The sequence below is a fragment of the Erigeron canadensis genome, chromosome 3, assembly GCF_010389155.1.
Source record: "Erigeron canadensis isolate Cc75 chromosome 3, C_canadensis_v1, whole genome shotgun sequence".
Taxonomy (NCBI): domain Eukaryota; kingdom Viridiplantae; phylum Streptophyta; class Magnoliopsida; order Asterales; family Asteraceae; genus Erigeron; species Erigeron canadensis.
The window spans coordinates 28,053,964-28,073,169 of NC_057763.1; the positions used below are offsets into that span (position 1 = coordinate 28,053,964).

Here is a 19,206-nt window from a genome sequence, read left to right on the forward strand (position 1 = left end):
TCTCTCAAGGCAAGGCAAACTATCATACTATTAAACAACTCAAATTCCTAGCTAGGCTAGAACTCTGGATTTCCAAGAATACCTTACGATAGTTCAAAGACCTTACCAATGGGTCATCTAGGGCTGTCAATCTCGACCCAGCCCGAAAAAAAGCAGGTTAGGGTTGTGAAATCTCGACCCGCTAACCCACTAACCTGATTTTTTTCGGGTTGACCCATTGGGTTAACAGGTCGACCCGCCAACCTGATAAGAATTTAAATTTCGACCCACCAACTCATTTGACCCGTCAACCCGCCAACCCATGACCCATTTGACCTAAAATTTTCCCACCAACCCACCAACCCATGACCTAATTGACCTAAAATCAACCCGTTAACCCGTCAACCCACCAACCCAATTTTTTTCAGGTTGGTGGGTTGGGTTTGGGTTGACAGGTCATGGGTCAGGGTTGAAATTTCTGACCTGAATTTTTTAATGGGTTGGGTTAGGGTCATAGATTTTCAACCCGCCAACCCGAACCCATTGACAACCCTAGGGTCATCAACCCCATTACAGTTCTTAAAAATATCCAAATGTATCGAAAGTAGAAAATACAAAACTAAAACAATCGGAAGTTGAGTTAAATTCATTTCTTGATAGCTTGCATGGCTGGAACCTTAACCAAACCCGTTTATAACCCAAACCCGTTTAGGCCAACCTAAACCCAAACTTGTTTCCATGTTGCATTCATGTTGAAAACTTAGGTTTTATGTGTAATACGTTTCTTAATTCAACCCAAATAACTTAGGGGCCGTTCTTTTTTTTAGTCATTAAGTGTTAAATGTATTAAGTAACTGAATGTATAAATAATGTCTGAATATATTAAGTAAAAAATAGGTAATTGACGGTTATTTTTTTTATTTAGTAAAAAAAAAACATGAAATTTTATTTATTCATAATCCAATTTTATTTCATAGAGTCCAAATGAATAGGAGAACAAAGAATTTTTCATGATTAGAAATGTATAATAAATGTGCAAATTAATATCCCGAGTAATTAAAATCTTGAGCGCTTGCATTCAGTAGGAAGACCATTGGGAAACCGTTTGAGGTCCTTGCAGTAGTCATAGATCATGTGCTTAGTCTGGACCCAACGGATCCTGTTTCTCCCTGCTGCATCAATTCCTTGTGTTTCCCATGCCTGGTTGTCATTTTCAGAGCTTGTGGATTTTGAGTTTGGACCAACTCTGTTGGCATTTGCATTAAATTTTCTGTAGGAAGCGGTGAAAGGTGCTTTCGTCCAGTCAGTCTTTACACGACCACCTTGGGTTGCCCAGTCATCCGCGTTCCACAGGCTAGCATACACTCTCATGGGCTGGTTAGTGGGAAATGGTACTCCGGCAGCCTCATGGTTATTGAATACTCTTATTGGTATGTTGTCTATCAAGAAACTGCATGCAGCAACAGATTTTATATAAACATTTTAGATCAGTACTGAATTCTTGGCTCATATATACCCAAAGCAATATACGCCATATGTTACATTAACTTACATGATTCTTTGGGAGTTCCACACGATGGTGTATGTGTGGAAGGCCGCAGTAGGGTCAAACCACAGGTGGAACTGCTGTTCCTTATCTCCTTTCCCTTGTGAATACACATTCGTATGGATTGTGTAAGGATTTCCGCTTGAGTTGCCCAAGAACTCAAAGTCTATTTCATCATGTCCTGCCCCTTGTGACGACAACTGATGTAATTACATAAAGAGTCATGTTTTTAGTTAGACCACTTGAAAACGATACAAGATGATCATAATAAAGTCAGGATACTAAATTTAAGATATTAATTAGTAGTTACGTAGAATGTGGTGACAGTGCCAGCAGAGTTTCCAGGTACTAGTTTGAGCTGCATATCAAACCTTCCAAACAGATACTCGTGCTTGGACTGGAAACCGGAGCCAGAGTATTGATCGAGTGAAAGTGAGAGATCTTGACCGCCATTTTGAATTTTGGCACGTTCACCACCAAAATTGATGTCTATATCGTCGTAAAAACTACCCGCCGACGCCATGACTATTAGGCATGAAATCGTTAAAGCAGCTGCACAAGCTTTTGCTTTTGAATAGTTTGAATGCCTCATTGTTATTATTATTTTCAGTGAAGAGAGATAGTGAGAGATGTTAGTATAAATTTATGTTTGAGATATTCGATATACATATACAGAGTTTATATAGGTGTGACTACATTGGCAATTAAAGTAAATTGTAAGAGGAAGCATCATAGTTGGTGAATAAGAAAGCAATTAAGTGATATGGGAAAAGAGGTGATCGAGTTAGTATACCCGAAAAAATGATTAAAAGGCAACAACCTTCTAATTACGCGTATTCTTCTGGTGCATGATTAATTAAGATTTTATTTGTTCATTTATTTATGAGGCAAACCAATTCCACTGATCACCTAGCTTCCTCAATTAATCAATGATTTCTATTGGTGAGGGACCAAGCTAATGAGTGAAAATGCATGCTGATTTGTGACCCACATTCTTATAACCTCGATCATGGTCTAATGGCACATGATATCTTTGTCTTATAAGCGAATTTGTAGGTTATGCGATGAATTTTTTTGGGTATGTTATAACTTCCATCTAAATTGGGTCATTGGGTGTTCTACACATGAGGTAGACACACAAAAAATGAATACTCAACATTCAACCATGGTGGTTCTTGATTTGTGCATAACTCAACAAGAACATCAATTTCCAATTATTCCAAATACTCGTATGCATATATGTAACCCAATCAAAGGACACAATAATTACTTTTATAGTGGTACCACAATTAATTAATTGCGGTATTTGGATTTTAAAATCTTTATTTTATCAATCAAACACATATTCACTAACAGCATATTTAGCACCTGATATTTTAAAATTCTTATCATAAATAATACATATGTATATATCATTCTATTCTATCTATTCTATATTTCTTTAAATAAAAATAAAGAAAATCGTATCTCATCTCATACCACATATAACTAAGAGACTGGTTGTCTTAGAATAATAAACAATACCTTAAATGCCATTTTTTGTTGAAAAATTACCTCGCTCAGTTCAACTAACATTATGCCAAAAAGAGATCTGTATACAACATAAAACATTGCAACTTTTGCAAAGAAGTCAAAGCACAAACCTTTAGCTTTGTTTTTTATATTAAATTTGGGATGATGGATGAGTGTTCCTGGTACGTTATGGAAACAAAAACAACAGGCTGTTTAGAGCATACCATGAATGAGTTGGCCACGCGTAGATAAACATTCTTTATTCATTTGTAGCTGTATTACCATTTTGCCACCTTCCATTCATTCTTAGGATGGTTCCTACTTCTTGCAAATATGTTAAAGGGCAGCCACACCTATATAAACTCTCCATTCCCACAAGTCCTAACATATCATATTTCACACTATCCTTTCTATCTTACGAAAAATAACAATGGGACTAATTTCAAGCTATTCAAACACTAAAGTTTTTTCGGTTGCAGTAACCATTTCATTTCTGATAGCAGCAGCCTCTGCAGGAAGTTTTTACGAAGACATGGACATCACTTTTGGCGGTGAACGTGCTAAAATTCAAAATGGCGGTCAGGATCTCTCGCTTTCACTCGACCAATACTCTGGCTCCGGTTTCCAGTCCAAGCACGAGTATCTTTTTGGAAGGTTTGATATGCAGCTCAAACTAGTTCCTGGCAACTCGGCCGGTACTGTCACCACATTCTACGTAAGTACTTATAACTTCATAATTTCATTTCACTTTAACTTCTTGATAAAATCTTCCATCAATATTTATTTTACCGCCAAATTCCTAACAATATCTTTACGTCGTATATAATGGCATCAGTTATCGTCACAAGGGGCAGGACATGATGAAATTGACTTTGAGTTCTTGGGCAACTCAACAGGAAATCCTTACACAATCCACACGAACGTGTACTCACAAGGAAAAGGAAATAAAGAACAACAGTTCCACCTATGGTTTGACCCGACTGCAGCCTTCCACACGTATACCATCGTATGGAACTCTCAAAGAATCATGTAAGTCGCACTGGCCATGTATACATATTAAACGGAAGACACTATCCGCTACATAAGGACTAATTTTGAGCTCTATTGCTGCAGTTTCTTGATAGATAACATACCAGTAAGAGTGTTCAATAACCATGAAGCTGCTGGAGTCCCATTTCCCACAAAGCAGCCCATGAGAGTGTACGCCAGCCTGTGGAACGCGGATGACTGGGCAACCCAAGGTGGACGTGTGAAGACTGACTGGACAAAAGCACCTTTCACCGCTTCTTACAGAAAATTTAATGCCAATGCCAACAGAGTTGGACCCAATTCAAAGTCCACAAGCTCTGAAAATGACAACCAGGCATGGAAAACACAAGAAATTGATGCAGCGGGCCGAAACAGGATTCGTTGGGTCCAGAGTAAGCACATGATCTATGACTACTGCAAGGACCACAAACGGTTTCCCAGTGGTCTTCCTACCGAATGCAAGCGCTCAAGATTCCTCTAAGCCTAATAGAGACCTTAATTGGCATATCTTCTAAATATTATATTGTGAATGATTACTGATCCTGAAAATTCTTTATTCTTTAATTCATTGTATTATGCACAAATTGACATTATGAATAAATAACCATTCTTTTTTATGTAAGTGTACCTTTATATGATAGGAGGATTAGGGGATAATTAACTAAATAATCAAACAAGTTTATAAAAGAAATCGACCTTTAGCAAGAAGGTGGAAGGTTGATTTCTAACGTAGAGTCTGAAGTAGAACTCTGGTGTCGTACACGGTACACACAAACAACTCACTGACACTAAGTGCTAGCTATAAAACGAGCTTATAGAACACACAAATTTTAATCTCAAATTTATTCAAAACCCAAACCCATAGGCCATAGGTAACAATTTACAATGGTGTAAGGTATTTTACACGTAAAAGGAAGAGAAAAAAAAAACTGCTCACTGTCGCATTTTGTGGATTTTGAGTCTCAATATCTCGACGGTATATGGGGAAGGTTATGTGTATATAGAGTCTGCTTTTAGGTTTTACCTAAATGGTAAAAAAAGGACTTCCAGCCTTTTGTATGGGATGAAGATTAAACCTTAACCTCTATCTCTAAAGGTAAACCATACTGTTTTTTATAAATTATTTTACACATGCGTAAGATAAAAATTAAAAAAAAAAGGAGAGGAAAAAAAAGATAATGAGATTAACCCTAACTCCGATACAACACCTAGATACACATCTGTAAGGTACATGTGAAAATAAAACTTTTTTTTACCTTCAATGACCCGTCATTCTACAACCTGGCATCCAAACAAATTCTTACATCAGTATATAAATACTATTATATGCATGCAATATAAGTCTTCGAAAATAAATTGAATACACACAAACACAAATGTTTTAAGTCAGATACATAGACTATCCACATCTATTTTATTAACGGCCCCAACGAATAAAATTCGGTTACCCGGAGTAACCTAATGTCAAATGGTGACCCAATACGTCCGCAACCCAAACCTTCCATGTAGCTTGATTTCAAGAAAAACTTCATGAGATCCCAACCATGATTTAATTTAAACCCCTGACCTCATTAGTAAAACATAAATGTCTCACCACTCTATTTGTTTAGACTTTGGACTAAATACAAATCAAACAATCAAGCTAACAAAACTTTAACCTGTCCTTCACTGATTACCTCAGTGGTTGTACACCCGGACGTTTGTCCGTGAGGTCTGAGGTTCAATACTCTCGGACGTGAGATTTACAGGCTTTAGGTTTCCTGGGCCTTCGTGGAGCATTTACCGGGTGGGGCGGGCAGGGGAAGGGAAACGGGTCTTAGGTCCACGGTAACCACTCCGGATACCGGTGGCCCGGCCCTTGCTGTTTAAAAAAAAAAAACAAAACTTTAACCTGTTTAAATCGTTCTAAGAAAAATTAACCTTTTTAGAGAAGTCAAAGCATGAAGCTTCTTACTTTCTATTTTTAAATGATGGATGTGTGTTGAATGGTAATGGGAAAAGAAAAAAAGAAAAAAAAACAGGCTGCTATTCATATGCCCAAAAAGAATACAATGAGTTGGCACGCGTAAGTGAACACTTCTTTATTCATTTCTGGTTGTAATCACTAATTTGCCACCTTCAGTTAATTCTTCATTTCAACAACTAGGATGTTTCCTCTTGCAAATTTGCCAAAACAGCCATGCCTATATAAGCCCCTCTGATTCCACAAGTCTAAATCATCACATTTCACTCCATCTTTCTATCTTTATATCTTTCGACGAATAATGGCACTTTTAAGCGAGTCAAACACTAAAGCTTATACATTTGCTATAACAATTTCATTTTTAATAGCAGCAGCATCTGCAGGAAGCTTTTATGATGATATAGACATCACATTTGGTGGTGAACGTGCTAAAATTCAAAATGGCGGTCAAGATCTATCACTTTCACTCGACCAATACTCTGGCTCTGGTTTCCAGTCCAAGCACGAGTATCTTTTTGGAAGGTTTGATATGCAGCTCAAACTAGTTCCTGGCAACTCTGCTGGTACTGTTACCACATTCTATGTAAGGACTTTTAATCAATATTTCATTTCACTTTTCTTTTTAAACTCTCACCAATGGTATTAACTTTATCAAGTTCCTAACAATATCGTTACTTCGTATTTTTGATATCAGTTGTCATCACAAGGGGCGGGACATGATGAAATAGACTTTGAGTTCTTGGGCAACTCAACAGGAAATCCTTACACAATCCACACGAATGTATATTCACAAGGAAAAGGAAATAAAGAACAGCAGTTCCATCTATGGTTTGACCCAACTGCGGCCTTCCACACCTATACCATCGTATGGAACTCTCAAAGAATCATGTAAGTCTCACAGGCAGCATACTTATTTGGTTCTCACTTTCTAATCAGCTTTTCCTATATAGCTGCATAAGCCAAAATGTATACGTGATCTTCTACATAAAGACTGATGTTATATGTTCTATTGTCGCAGTTTCTTGATAGATAACATACCGGTAAGAGTGTTCAACAACCATGAAGCTGCTGGAGTCCCATTTCCCACAAAGCAACCCATGAGAGTATATGCTAGCCTGTGGAACGCTGATGACTGGGCAACCCAGGGTGGCCGTGTGAAGACTGACTGGACAAAAGCACCTTTCACCGCTTCCTACAGAAAATTTAATGCTAATGCCAACAGAGTTGGCCCCAATTCAAAGTCCACAAGCTCTGAAAATGAAAACCAGGCATGGAGTACACAAGGAATTGATGCAGCAGGGAGAAACAGGATCCGTTGGGTCCAGACTAAGCACATGATTTATGACTACTGCAAGGACCTCAAACGGTTTCCAAATGGTCTTCCTACTGAATGCAAGCGCTCAAGATTCCTCTAAGCCTAATAGGGACCTTATTTGGCTTAGCTAAATATTATACTGTGAATGATTACTGACCCTGAAAATTCTTTATTCTTTAATTCATTGTACTATGCACAAATTGACATCATGAATAAATAATCATTCTTTTTATGTATGTGCACGTTTATATGATAGGAGAAGTATGGGATAATTGGTTCTATACATATTTTCCTTCTTTGTTATTTTTATATATAGTTAGCACACACTCTAAAATCTATTAACCTTAATGTTGTATGTATCTTTGGTAGTGTATGTGTGTGTGCGCGTGCACGCACACGTTTGTGTAGAGTGAAATCGAGAGAGAGAGAGAGCCTACGAGTGCCTTAAGCATTATCTCTGGGATAGCTGGAATACAAGTGAGATGAGCAGTGGCAGCGGAATAGTTAATCAAAGTACTTCTGTTGTGTGAAATGATACTCTGTTTCATTAAACTTACATTCTAAAGCAAGTAAGCAACAAGAACAATAAAATGACTATATACTCCATACTTCTCTAAATGCCTATATAACACACACACACACACAAATTCCCTTGGGTTGGCTGCCACATCTCCAGCAAGCATCCATGGCAAGTTAGTATCTTTAGTTGGCATGAAAGTATTTATGATCGGAATAGCTGAGGATTTTATACATTCACTAAATTTGTTCGATTATTGGACCAGTAATTCTAGCAGGCATCATATAATGGTAAACAACAGTAGCAATTTGAAAACCCCATATGAATATTACGGAGCAAATCATGAATTTCCCTTCCATTTTCATAATGCACATTATTTTCCGTGTCTACAATTATAACAATTGTTCAACGAGAAAACAAATATTAGGACTTCAAGAATTCTCTAGCGATCAAACTTAAATCCATCAGCACTACCAAAGTCAATATTGAGCTCCAAATAACGAGTACGATCATGAATTCCCAATCATTAAATTGATCAGTTATATGATTACAGTTTTCTACCTTCTTTACGCTACATCTCTAAAGGCGTTGCACTTCGGAGACCAGGAATTTCTCAGAACCCTCATCCAAAACTAATATATAGCATATAGTACTAGAAATTCCTCAGATTCTTTTCAGTATGATTCATCTCTATTTTTCGCCTTAAATTAACCAAGTCAAAACTACACTAAGAAACATAACTTCTGACCATGAGTAAATGACTACAGTTTTGGTTATTTCTTATCCCCTTCATATATACTAGAATTCCTGGAGATCACTAAATCATTGCATTTCTAGTTTCTAGTTTGATTATTAGGATTAGTTTCAAGCCTTTAAGATCTACGTGATTCTGATCCATATCAGCTAAGCATACAGTGAGTTGCAACACGGGTCAAGATATGACCAAGCTACAACATTCTAGTAGTAAATGTTTCCTAATCATGTATAAAGAGATCCCTGTAATTCAAGTTCTTGTAATTATAGAACAACATAAGCTCGAACATGTACAGGTTACAACCACAGTAATAACCAACGACAAGAACTCCATATGTAAGGAAAACCTATTGATTCAACTTTCTCTTTCCAATTTCCACCATAAAACAGGAACTGTATTAATCAGACTAATGAATTTCATTCCTCTCCCAACCTTTAAGGGATAAGGTATCCTATCTCCTACCAACAAACTACAATGTACATTTGTACCTTTTGTCGTCTTATATATAAAGAAGCCTGGAAGCATGCGTACAACAAACTTACAGACATAGACTAACAAAGGAATACACACGAAAGGAAACTTAAAGCCGTTTGGTTCGTGGAATGCAATGGAATTGGAAATGGAAATTTTTACCTTAACATTATTCTATCAGTCATTCTAAGTTGGGTAATGAAGGGATTTAAATGCAATGAATTACTTCAATCAATGAAACTTAGACTATCTAACATTCCTTCATTAAATTGAATGAGTGTTGAATTAGAACAAAATTCTATTGATTAACGTAATTCATTCAATTCAAATTCCTTCATTACTCAACGTAAAACAATTTTAAAAGGTAAAAATTTTCAATTCCATTTCCATTGCATTCCATAAACCAAACGCCCTTACGTTCAAACACCGTTCCTGCCAGATGTGAACAGACCATATGACACTAGCATTTATCTGTATCTATGTATTTCAACTATAAAGAGAATAACAGGGGAATTTGTGATTGCAAAGTGTCCACAGCATTTTATTATAAACCACGCCAGAGGCTAGAGTTGTAGGGTACATATACGATATTCATTGTTATGTGACTTAACATGAACCACCATATGTTATAATTATAACTAATATGAGCGGTTGTAACAAAGCAGAACTTCAATCTGCATGCAAATAACGGAAAAAATTTAACAGCATACAACACTTGGATGCTTACATAATATAGCAGGCAAAGATAACGAAATAGTAGAAATCCTAACTCTATTAGAACAAAAAGAGCTTAAAACACAATTTGCAATCAGATGTACAACACAAAAGACTGTAACCATAAGAACAAAGAAACTACCCAAAAGAATACACTACAGCATTCGTTATTTGAAATACAAAGACAACTTACTACAAACTAGAGCTACAACAAGAAAGGAAACTTACATCAGAACTAAGCGGCCTCAACCTTTTCTTCATTCACAGCAGAGAGTATCGGCAAGCTATTAAGGAACTCATCAAGTCCTTCAAAAAACCCAATACCTTCAATGTTGTCTTCCTCTCCATCCCCAGGTACACGGGTCCCAGCACTCAATCTCGAAGCAGGCTCTTCCCCTTCATTGTTATCAAATTCTACATTCAAATCCAACTTCCCCAGTTCTTTTGCAACCTGGCCCGGTTGCTTTCTTGGATTACTAACTGCGGTTTTCCTGATAGTTTCTGCCACTAGCACTGCAGTCACCCCCATACCGTCTTTCACTGGAAAACCATTTTTCAGATTCTTATAGCTCCCATTTTTGGGATCTATAGCCCTGAGACCAAGAACTTTTACTCTCTGTTTAAAGCTTAATTCAAAATCAACGTTTTTCACTCTTTTCACTTTCCTTTTCTCCGTACTAGCCCAATCAATATCAGAATCATCACTAGACTCGGAAATTCCTATGAACACATCATCAGTATAATCATCAAAGTAGATACGCGGCCCCGAACTTTTGTTCACAAAAGTATTTTCCTTCGGGGCCGCACACTCATTTAAATGGTTCTGGACATTACTTGAGGCATCAAACAGCGGTGAAAAAGGTGTCCACCTAGAGGTTGTACCCTTGCTACTATTTTTCTGCAAATGTGACATCGAAACCCCAATAGGGAAATACCCCCAAGAATAGAAATACGCCTCCTGTCCTTCAGCTATAGGTGGTGGAGACGGTATACTCACAGCTTGAAACGCCCTTTGACAATGTTCACAGCGAAGGGTGCAGTCGGCATAGACCTTCGGATATTCATACATGTAGAAACAAAATGGACACGTAGTCCAAAATGTAGGCGAATCATCCACTTCCTCATCAATTTCCTCAGGTTCTACCTCTGCTTCCGCTTCTGGTTCTTGTTCAGGTTCTGCTTCCTCCTGCCTTGACCCGTTGTTTGTATTAACCTCATTAGGCAGCTGCACAGGAGGGACATTCGGAATTACTGGTTCTTGGTGTTGCTGCTGCTGTTGTTGTTCATGTTGTTGTTGCTGCCACTGTTCTTGTCGCAATCGTTCCTCTTGTTGTCGTTGTTCCTCTTTTTGCCGTTGTTCCTGCTGCAACCGCTGTTCCTGCAGCAACCGCTGTTCCTCTTGTTGTCGTTGTAGCCGCTGTTCCTCTTGCTGTCGTTGTAGCCGCTGTTCCTCTTGCTGTCGTTGCAGCCGTTGTTCCTCTTGTTGGCGTTGCAGCCGTTGTTCCTCTTGTTGGCGTTCCCTCTGCAATTGTTCCTGCTGCAGCTTCTGCTGTTCCATTTGCAGCTTCTGTTGTTCTTGCTGCAACTGTAACTGCTTCTGCTGTTCCTGCTGCATCTGCAACTGCTTCTGCTGTTCCTGCTTTATCTGCAACTGCTTCTGCTGCTCTTGTTGTATCTGCATCTGCTTTTGCTGTTCTTGAGCCTGCAGTTGCGCCTGCGACATTTGCGGAGCAGCTTGCGGCCACGAAAACCCCGACGACACACTCGCAGCCCGCGGAGGCGACTGTATAGGCGTCGCAGCCTGCCCAGTCGACCTCCCTTGTTGCGGCAAATTCGTAACTTGAAACGGCTGCACCTGTTGCTTAAACACATGTTCTTGTTCACGGTGATGTCCAACCGAATGAGTAGGCGATTGAATACTCACTTGAGTAACCTGCGACCCTTGTGGAGACGGCCTATTAATCTGCTGATGACGCGAAGGTGACGTCACTTGAAACGGCTGCACAGGGTTAGACTGATACATCTGTTCTTGCTCCCTATGATGAAACATTTGCTCCTGTTGTTGTGGCCTAGCCGCATTCGGCTGGGCCAAAAAATTATGCTGTTGATGGCCGCCTCGTTGCGGCCGATTTTCAAACTGCTGTGGAGACTCCACCATTTCCTGTTCATGTATAGAAAAGAAATTATGTTGATGCTGCTGCTGCTGCTGATGCTGCTGATGTTGTTGCTGATGTTGCTGTTGTTCGATATTAAACCCTAAATTACTGATTTGTTGTTGCGGCGCAAAATCGAGTTCGGAATCGTAAATCGATTTCCGCATAGGGTTGGACAAAACGGCCCAAGCATCATTAACAAGCTGAAAAGCTTGATCGGAATACGGAAACCGGTTCTGATGAGGATTTAAAACAACGGCTAACCGTCTATATTGACTAGTAATATGATCAGTATCTTGAACAAATCTAACAAGTTGAAGAATAGCGTAGTAATCAGGTTGTTGATTACCGTTACTACCGACGACGCGTTTTTCGGCGGCGAGTAGTGTATCGGCGATGGCTAAGATTTGGTCGGCGGCTTCGAGTCGCGGGTCGGATTCACGGGCACGGATGGCGAAGGTTTTGGATCCGACTAAGTCGTGGCTGATGAGTAGCTTTTCGGCTATGCCGATCCATCTTTGAGCTTCAGCTCGTGCTATGAAGCTATGGGGATCCATATGGTTTTTGGTTTGAGAGTGTGGAACTAAGACATGGCGGCCGGTGGGAGAGTAGTGGGGGAGTAGGGAGGGTTTTTTAAGTGAGAAATGGATGTAAGGGTGATTTTGTCTTTTAAGAATCTAGAAGAATACAGATAGGGGTGTGTTTGGTAAACAAGTCAAACTTTTGTACTTCATAAATTACAAAATAAGGGCATCTCCAATCAAGCTTTTTGTAAAGCTTTTTATTATTTCATCAAGCTTTTGGATAATTTTTTTACCATTGAAGTGAAAAGCTTTTTTCAAATAGCTTGAAGAATTTCAAGTCTTTGGAAAAATTTTACACTCTCTCTCATCTTTGTTTCATAATTAAAAGGTATTAAAAAGAATTTTTTTTGAGGTTTAACCATTGGAGCAATAACTTAATAAAAAATTTTTTAAAAAAAGCTTTTAGACAATAGCTTGACCATTGGAGGTGCTCTAAGTAGCAATTGTGTGGCCCGGTTTAAACCCAAAGTCCCAAACTTTATGTTATATGGGGCAAAAACGTCTTATTTGAGCAATTCTAGTAGAGTTTTCGTAATATCATTGATTGAACGTTTTATGCTGTAATTATTGAAATCAGTAACAGTGGTCAATCTAAATTAAATTTGATTGAAAAACAAAATGAAGATTTTTAGTATTAAAATTATGAAGAATCAAACGGGTTCTTAAAAAACAACTAGTGAAGATATGTTACTCCTAACAATATCATATAACTCATGTGTTGAAAGTTGCAGTGGTGGTGGCTGGAATTTTAGAGAGCTCATGTGTATGAGAGAGAGAATGATCCGCCGTGCTAGTATTAGTTTAAATATGTTGGTAAAGAAATGATATTTTCGTCTTTTCAACACCACCCTATAATATTTATATTTATAATTGCATATAGATAAAATTGGTGATTATATTCTAAACGTATAGATCAAATTATCATAAACTATATCTATAGATTAGATTATAACTAAGAGGTATGTTCGCTTTTAGTTAAGCTAAATGAGATTGAGTGATAAATGTGTGAGACGATTATTATTCTTCATATATATGTTGGTTTTGGGTTAACATTTTAACTTGTATATAATCTGTCATCTCTTTTAAGAATGATAATATGGAGGATATAGTCATAACTTTATTGTATTTTTTAAAAAACCGTAATATATTTATGGTTTGTTGTGTTTCTATGATAATCTCTAATAAATATTTTAAAGATATTTTATGTTCATTTTTTAAATAAAAAAATGATTAATTCTTTTAAACATTGTTTTAAAACTATATAAATATGACTAGTATAGGCCACTTACTTTTTTTTCTTAAGGATTGATCATTGCCTCATTCAAAACATTGGAACATCCTACTTTAAAATTTGAAGATGTAACTTAAGATTAAATTTGGGTTGTGAACGGTTTAAAATGACTAAACTGTTTAGTAAATGGTTCGGTTTAAATTTTTCAACGGATTGGGTTTTGATCAAGATATATGAACCAGCTAAATCATAATCTGTTAACCCGAACATAATCCCAATATTAGTTTAACAAGCGAAATTACTCGGGTTCAATCTGGATATTTTAATTAAAATTATGAAATATGCATATAATTTTTTTTATTAATATATTATAAATTGATATGGAGATGATCAATTGAATAACATAATAATTATAAAAAAATTTCTTTGTTTGTAATAAAAGATCAGGAAGTGTAAATAAGTATTTAATGAACTAATTTTAATTAAAAATATCATAAATTATTTATGACATTAAAATAAAGACCTTTGTCGAATGTTATTTTTGTTAGCTTATAGTAATTCACGAGTCTCAAACTCTCACTACCAATCCAATACAAAAATAAATACAGGGCACTACAGACAATAGATCATATGGATAAAATTCGTCCAAACCATGAAACTCATTATCTCTTTATACACCACAACTTCACCACGCATATTCCCCCATTGCTCTTCTTCCTCAGGGCGTCTTTCATGCTTCCATAATACTAACAACACCAAGAAAACAATCCGAAACAACGAAATGAGGCCATTGGTTCCGGCACGAGACATAGTTATAGACTTTGGTAAACACAAAGGGAAGATGTTAGGAATGTTGTCATCTGATTACTTGAAATGGATGTCAAAAAACATGAACATGGATAAATGGGGAAAGCTAGCGGAAGACGTGTTGAACGACGAAGTATACGCGGACCGTATAGAATGGGAGGTTGCAGAAAGACTATTAAGCGGTGGTGATGGGCTTGGGTGTGGTGCAGGTGTGGCTGCAGAATTGGAAAGTATAAGCAAGAGGTTTGGGTGGGACTATAATGATAAAGTTGGTTGGAGTAAGGTTGAGTTCGGGTTGTTGGGGACGTCTAAGGGGAGACGATTGCCTAGAGTTGGTAATGAGAAGGATAATGATCATGTGTATGAAGAGAGGAGTTTCAAGAAACTGGCTGCGAAACGCATTGGTGGTGAAAGGGAGAAAAGACGAGAAAGAGGTGTAAAGAGAAGGGAACAACGGGTTGTTTTTGGTAGTAATGAGGAAAATGAAGTAGTAGAAGAAGAAGAAAAAATGAAAAAGGATGAGAATTATGAAATGGAGGATAAGCGTAGGACTTTACGATTCCCAGGGAGACGATCCCTTATTAACAAGGTGTTGTTGGATGGTGATTTGAATGGGTAGATCAGATGAATGCAACACCAATGTATTTCTGATACTAGGTTGTTGTTAGTAATTGTTAGTTTGTTTATAAACTAGACGAATTGGATTTGATTGAAGGCAAAAATTTTGCTCTTATTGTAATTCTCAATACTACAGTTCCAAGCAGTCTCAAGTGTTTTAAGGGTTTCCTTTTTATCTGGTCATCCTTTTGCAGATTGATGATTTGATGTTTAAAAGTCGTCTTAGGAATCTAGAAACAGTTCTCTATGTGAGAAACAAAGTTAGTATATTGGTGTTGTGTTTTGTTTGAGTTTGATAATAACATGAACTCATTATCACATTAAGTATTTATTGCAATATACTCTTAGCAAGCAACTACAAGCTCTTTGAATTCTAAAGTCGATGTATATTTTCATGATAGTCCAATAGTGAATTCTTTAGATATATAAACATTTAGGAACAGAAAATGTGAAGTACCTTCCTGTCATCATTTGTTTTCAAAGCATTCGTACTATTCTGCAGATTGTGTATAGATTGCTGATGCATGAATGGAAACCAATGCTTAAGATTCAAGAAAGAAGCCGTACCGGTGTATAACGTAAAACACTGTTTAGGTTGGGGAATCGTTGCAAGAATGGTTATCAGACCAGCTAAGTATCGATCCTGGCGAAGTCTTATTTCTGTTTTCAATAGTTCCTGCGGTAGTCTGGTTATAGTATGTACTGGCTCCATCTTGCAGTCTAATGTACTCACTGGCCCCAACTTTATATAAAGAAAAGAAAAAAGCAAATGCAAGAAAGAACCACAAGAAATTGTCCTAAAAATCGAAAGACCTTTTCAAGACTACAAGCACAATCATAGAGACCAAACGAATCTGCAGCTATATCTTCAAAATATATCCATTTGGACCCATACTTCAAAATTACCAGTGATAGAGAATCCCCTCTCCTTTTCACCACCTATATTTTTCGAGCATTAAACATTGAATATCTTCCGCTCTTACTGATGGTTTGAGCAGGAATCCAGAACCACAAGGCATATTCAATGTTTCCAACATTCACATCAGAGGGATACATGCAAACATGGTGAGCTTCACTAAAGAGCTTGTTAAGACAAAGTATTAATGTTGCAAGTTGACACTTGTTTGATCCAAAAGGAAGCATGAACACATTAGGAAGTCTACCGAACTTGCTAATATGTATAATGTGTAATGCCAAAAGTGGGATTTATGTACCTCAGAAGTAGTTCATGCTAGAAGTAGCAAAGCCCTGTAGCAGGCTACCAGCGGTTGCTTCAACATATCCACAGAAACATGATATACACCACTCTTAAATTGTTCTTTCCACCACAAAAATCAGTTAAACCAAACCTCTCGCCAGTTTGATTAGAAAATTAAATAATTTCACCAGACATAATCTGCTTAAACTGCACAATGCTGTCTCCAATCCAGATTACAATGCCTTGCAGAGTTCCAGGGGTCTGTGATAATATCCAAGTGGAAACAGAACCTTACCATTGTTATGGGATGATAAAGGAAAGTGAGAACTTTAGGTTACAAGCACCAACCTGGAGGAATTTATCAGAAGTGGTAGCAGTACATACTAAAAGTAGCATATTAGAAACCGCATTGATAGTCAAAGACAAAGATTCCTGAGTGAAAGCCAATTCGGATTCGATATACAACAAACTAAACTATATATAATCAGAAGTTGAACAAGTAATTTCATATTAAAAATGAAAGGGCAGCATAACACAAGGGAAATCAAGGGAATCTAAGCAGCACCATCGTTAAAAACGCCAACTGAAAACCTGCAACCGGATTTATAGATGTAGAACTTTAAACTGAACAAGCAAGACGTTCTAACTTGATACATGCTCTCGTTGTGTTAGATTGGGTAAGACCATAAGAGTAACTACACACAAAATGACGGATGTAACCACAACATAAAACCAACATTGTGATAGTTATGGAAACTATAAATGATTATAACACTAATAAAGCAAAAGATCAACACACAATCAAGATAACTTGACAACCATAAATGACCACTGAAGTTAAAGATCATCTTTCTCGACCTGTTGCTTCAAACCTAATCGACAATAAATAATATCAAAGGGAAAATAAGATGTGAAAGGCTTCATAACTTCACAGAGAGTTCCAAGAAACAGTACACTTCTGCATTCAGCTTCATATGATTGTTCGATTTTTACATATATGAAGCAGGTAAAGCTAAAGACGGAAAATGCAAGATCCCCAACTCTCTTAAAGACATTAGGCAGCCAGATATCATAACTTGTTATAGCAATAAGATTAACAGAACTGACTGCACTAAAATGTTCATTTTTTGAGAGTACTAAGACACCTACTACAAACTACAGCTACAACGACAAAAAAACCTTGCCTAATCATTACGAATCCTTAACGTTTTCTTCATCATTCACAGAGAGTATTGGCAGGTTGCTAAGAAACTCATCAAGTCCTTCAAAGAAACCAATACCTTCTTCAACATTATTTTCATCACCCTGCCCATTTCCTCGATTCCCAGCAGCCATGCGTCGAACAGGCTCTTCCCCTTCATTGTTATTGAACTCCACATTCAAATCCAGTTTCCCCATTTCCTTTGCAACCCGACCCGATTGTCTTCTTGGATTACCAGCCACTGCTTTTTTGCTACCCTCGGCCCCACGTCCCATAGGCTCTTCCTCGCCCTCTGGAATCGGAATACTATTTTCTGCATTCTTACCATTCCTTCCCACCATAAATCTTTCTTTCTTTTTATGACCAACAACCCTTTTTATCTTTTTCGGCTTCCTTTTCTTGGTACTACCCCACTCATCATCCGAATCATCGCTAGATTCTTCATCAGATATCCCGTCAAAGATATCATCAGTAACATCATCTATGTAAACCCACGGCTCCCAAAGTTTGGGCTTTTTCGCCACATTATCATTTAACCGTTCCTTGACTTGACTCGAAACATCATTCAAAGTTGTAAAGGGATTCCAATCAGACTTCACACCTGTACCATCTTCACCGACCTGTTTCCCCAATTGCATCATCGAAACCCCAATCGGGTAATACCCCCAACAACAAAAATACGTCTCCTGATCTTCAGCTACATCCGGCGGAGACGGTATTTGCACCGCCTGAAACGCCCTTTTACAATTCTCACAACGCAGTATACAATCCACATAAGCCCTATAATGCTCATACATATTCAAACAATAAGGACACGTAGTCCAAAACGTAGGCGACTCATCCACATTCCCATCATTCATTTCCCTTTCTACCCCTACATTTTCCTCTCCCACATGATTTCCAACATTCTCTCCCACCGCTCGGTTTACCTGCTGTTGCCGCTGCTGCTGCTGATGCATTTGTTGCGGCCATGACATCGGTTCGGTCTGCTGCAATCGTGTAGACGACGTGATATGAAACGGGTTCACATTTGGCTGAAACAGTTCCTCATGGTCCCTCACAGGTAATCCCCTAACCGAATTCTGTTGAAACAGAAAATTAAACTGTTGTTGTGGTTGTGGTGGTTCTTCAAACATTTGTTGCGGCGGGTCGAAAAAATTATGTTGCTGGAAATGGTGATGGTTTTGAGATTGTTGTTGTAATTCGAGATTAAACCCAATATTATTATTATTATTATTATTATTATTATTAGTATCATTGTTGTTATTATGGTCTAAATGATTATTATTATTATTATTATTATTAAACTGTTGGGAGATATCTATATAAGGAATATGGGAATCATATATAGATTTACGAATAGGATCAGATAAAACAGAATAAGCATCATTAACTAAATGAAAAGCTTGCTCACAATAAGGAAATCTATTTTGATTAGGGTTTAAAATAAAAGCTAATTGTCTATATTGAGCTTCAATATGTTGAGAACTTTGAACAAACCTAACAAGTTGAAGAATAGCATAGTAATCAGGTTGGTGGGTCCCATTATTTGCGATTACTCGTTTTTCAGCGGCTAAAAGTGTGTCAATGATGGCTAAGATTTGGTCAGCGGCT

The 19,206-nt window shown here is 37.6% G+C and overlaps 6 protein-coding genes across 6 annotated transcripts; 3 read left to right on the forward strand and 3 right to left on the reverse strand.

Moving 5' to 3' along the window:
- Positions 1-946: 946 nt before the first annotated feature.
- LOC122593465 (xyloglucan endotransglucosylase/hydrolase 2-like) lies at positions 947-2,145 on the reverse strand. Its single transcript, XM_043765878.1, has 3 exons — positions 1,836-2,145; positions 1,532-1,725; positions 947-1,429 (listed from the first exon to the last, which is right to left on the reverse strand). The coding sequence occupies exons 1-3, from the start codon at positions 2,115-2,117 to the stop codon at positions 1,036-1,038; spliced, it is 870 nt and encodes a 289-aa protein (XP_043621813.1). The 5' UTR covers positions 2,118-2,145; the 3' UTR covers positions 947-1,035.
- Positions 2,146-3,448: 1,303 nt separating this feature from the next.
- Positions 3,449-4,688, forward strand: LOC122593463 (xyloglucan endotransglucosylase/hydrolase 2-like). The gene is made up of 3 exons (XM_043765876.1): positions 3,449-3,752; positions 3,873-4,066; positions 4,151-4,688. The coding sequence occupies exons 1-3, from the start codon at positions 3,468-3,470 to the stop codon at positions 4,545-4,547; spliced, it is 876 nt and encodes a 291-aa protein (XP_043621811.1). The 5' UTR covers positions 3,449-3,467; the 3' UTR covers positions 4,548-4,688.
- A 1,616-nt stretch (positions 4,689-6,304) lies between these two features.
- LOC122593464 (xyloglucan endotransglucosylase/hydrolase 2-like) lies at positions 6,305-7,528 on the forward strand. Its single transcript, XM_043765877.1, has 3 exons — positions 6,305-6,612; positions 6,724-6,917; positions 7,048-7,528. Exons 1-3 carry the CDS (start codon positions 6,331-6,333, stop codon positions 7,442-7,444), a joined length of 873 nt encoding a protein of 290 aa, XP_043621812.1. The 5' UTR covers positions 6,305-6,330; the 3' UTR covers positions 7,445-7,528.
- Positions 7,529-9,840: 2,312 nt separating this feature from the next.
- On the reverse strand, positions 9,841-12,584 carry LOC122593462 (transcription factor SPT20 homolog). Its single transcript, XM_043765875.1, has one exon. The coding sequence runs from the start codon at positions 12,508-12,510 to the stop codon at positions 10,036-10,038; it is 2,475 nt and encodes an 824-aa protein (XP_043621810.1). The 5' UTR covers positions 12,511-12,584; the 3' UTR covers positions 9,841-10,035.
- Positions 12,585-14,383: 1,799 nt separating this feature from the next.
- Positions 14,384-15,376, forward strand: LOC122593466. The gene has a single exon (XM_043765879.1). It carries the CDS (start codon positions 14,421-14,423, stop codon positions 15,192-15,194), a length of 774 nt encoding a protein of 257 aa, XP_043621814.1. The 5' UTR covers positions 14,384-14,420; the 3' UTR covers positions 15,195-15,376.
- Positions 15,377-17,582: 2,206 nt separating this feature from the next.
- LOC122591828 lies at positions 17,583-18,728 on the reverse strand. The gene has a single exon (XM_043764059.1). The coding sequence runs from the start codon at positions 18,726-18,728 to the stop codon at positions 17,583-17,585; it is 1,146 nt and encodes a 381-aa protein (XP_043619994.1).
- Between the last annotated feature and the right edge of the window lie 478 nt (positions 18,729-19,206).

Bases quoted from the DNA above. Each gene is read 5' to 3' on its own strand.
- LOC122593462 (XM_043765875.1), bottom strand. From the start codon at position 12,510: ATGGATCCCCATAGCTTCATAGCACGAGCTGAAGCTCAAAGATGGATC.
- LOC122593465 (XM_043765878.1), bottom strand. From the start codon at position 2,117: ATGAGGCATTCAAACTATTCAAAAGCAAAAGCTTGTGCAGCTGCTTTA. The intron at 1,726-1,835 runs GTAACTACTAAT...TAATTACATCAG, and splicing joins GCACTGTCACCACATTCTAC to TTGTCGTCACAAGGGGCAGG. The intron at 1,430-1,531 runs GTAAGTTAATGT...TGCTGCATGCAG, and splicing joins TGGAACTCCCAAAGAATCAT to TTTCTTGATAGACAACATAC.
- LOC122593464 (XM_043765877.1), top strand. From the start codon at position 6,331: ATGGCACTTTTAAGCGAGTCAAACACTAAAGCTTATACATTTGCTATA. The intron at 6,613-6,723 runs GTAAGGACTTTT...TTTTGATATCAG, and splicing joins GTACTGTTACCACATTCTAT to TTGTCATCACAAGGGGCGGG. The intron at 6,918-7,047 runs GTAAGTCTCACA...CTATTGTCGCAG, and splicing joins TGGAACTCTCAAAGAATCAT to TTTCTTGATAGATAACATAC.
- LOC122593466 (XM_043765879.1), top strand. From the start codon at position 14,421: ATGAAACTCATTATCTCTTTATACACCACAACTTCACCACGCATATTC.
- LOC122591828 (XM_043764059.1), bottom strand. From the start codon at position 18,728: ATGTTTGAAGAACCACCACAACCACAACAACAGTTTAATTTTCTGTTT.
- LOC122593463 (XM_043765876.1), top strand. From the start codon at position 3,468: ATGGGACTAATTTCAAGCTATTCAAACACTAAAGTTTTTTCGGTTGCA. The intron at 3,753-3,872 runs GTAAGTACTTAT...TAATGGCATCAG, and splicing joins GTACTGTCACCACATTCTAC to TTATCGTCACAAGGGGCAGG. The intron at 4,067-4,150 runs GTAAGTCGCACT...CTATTGCTGCAG, and splicing joins TGGAACTCTCAAAGAATCAT to TTTCTTGATAGATAACATAC.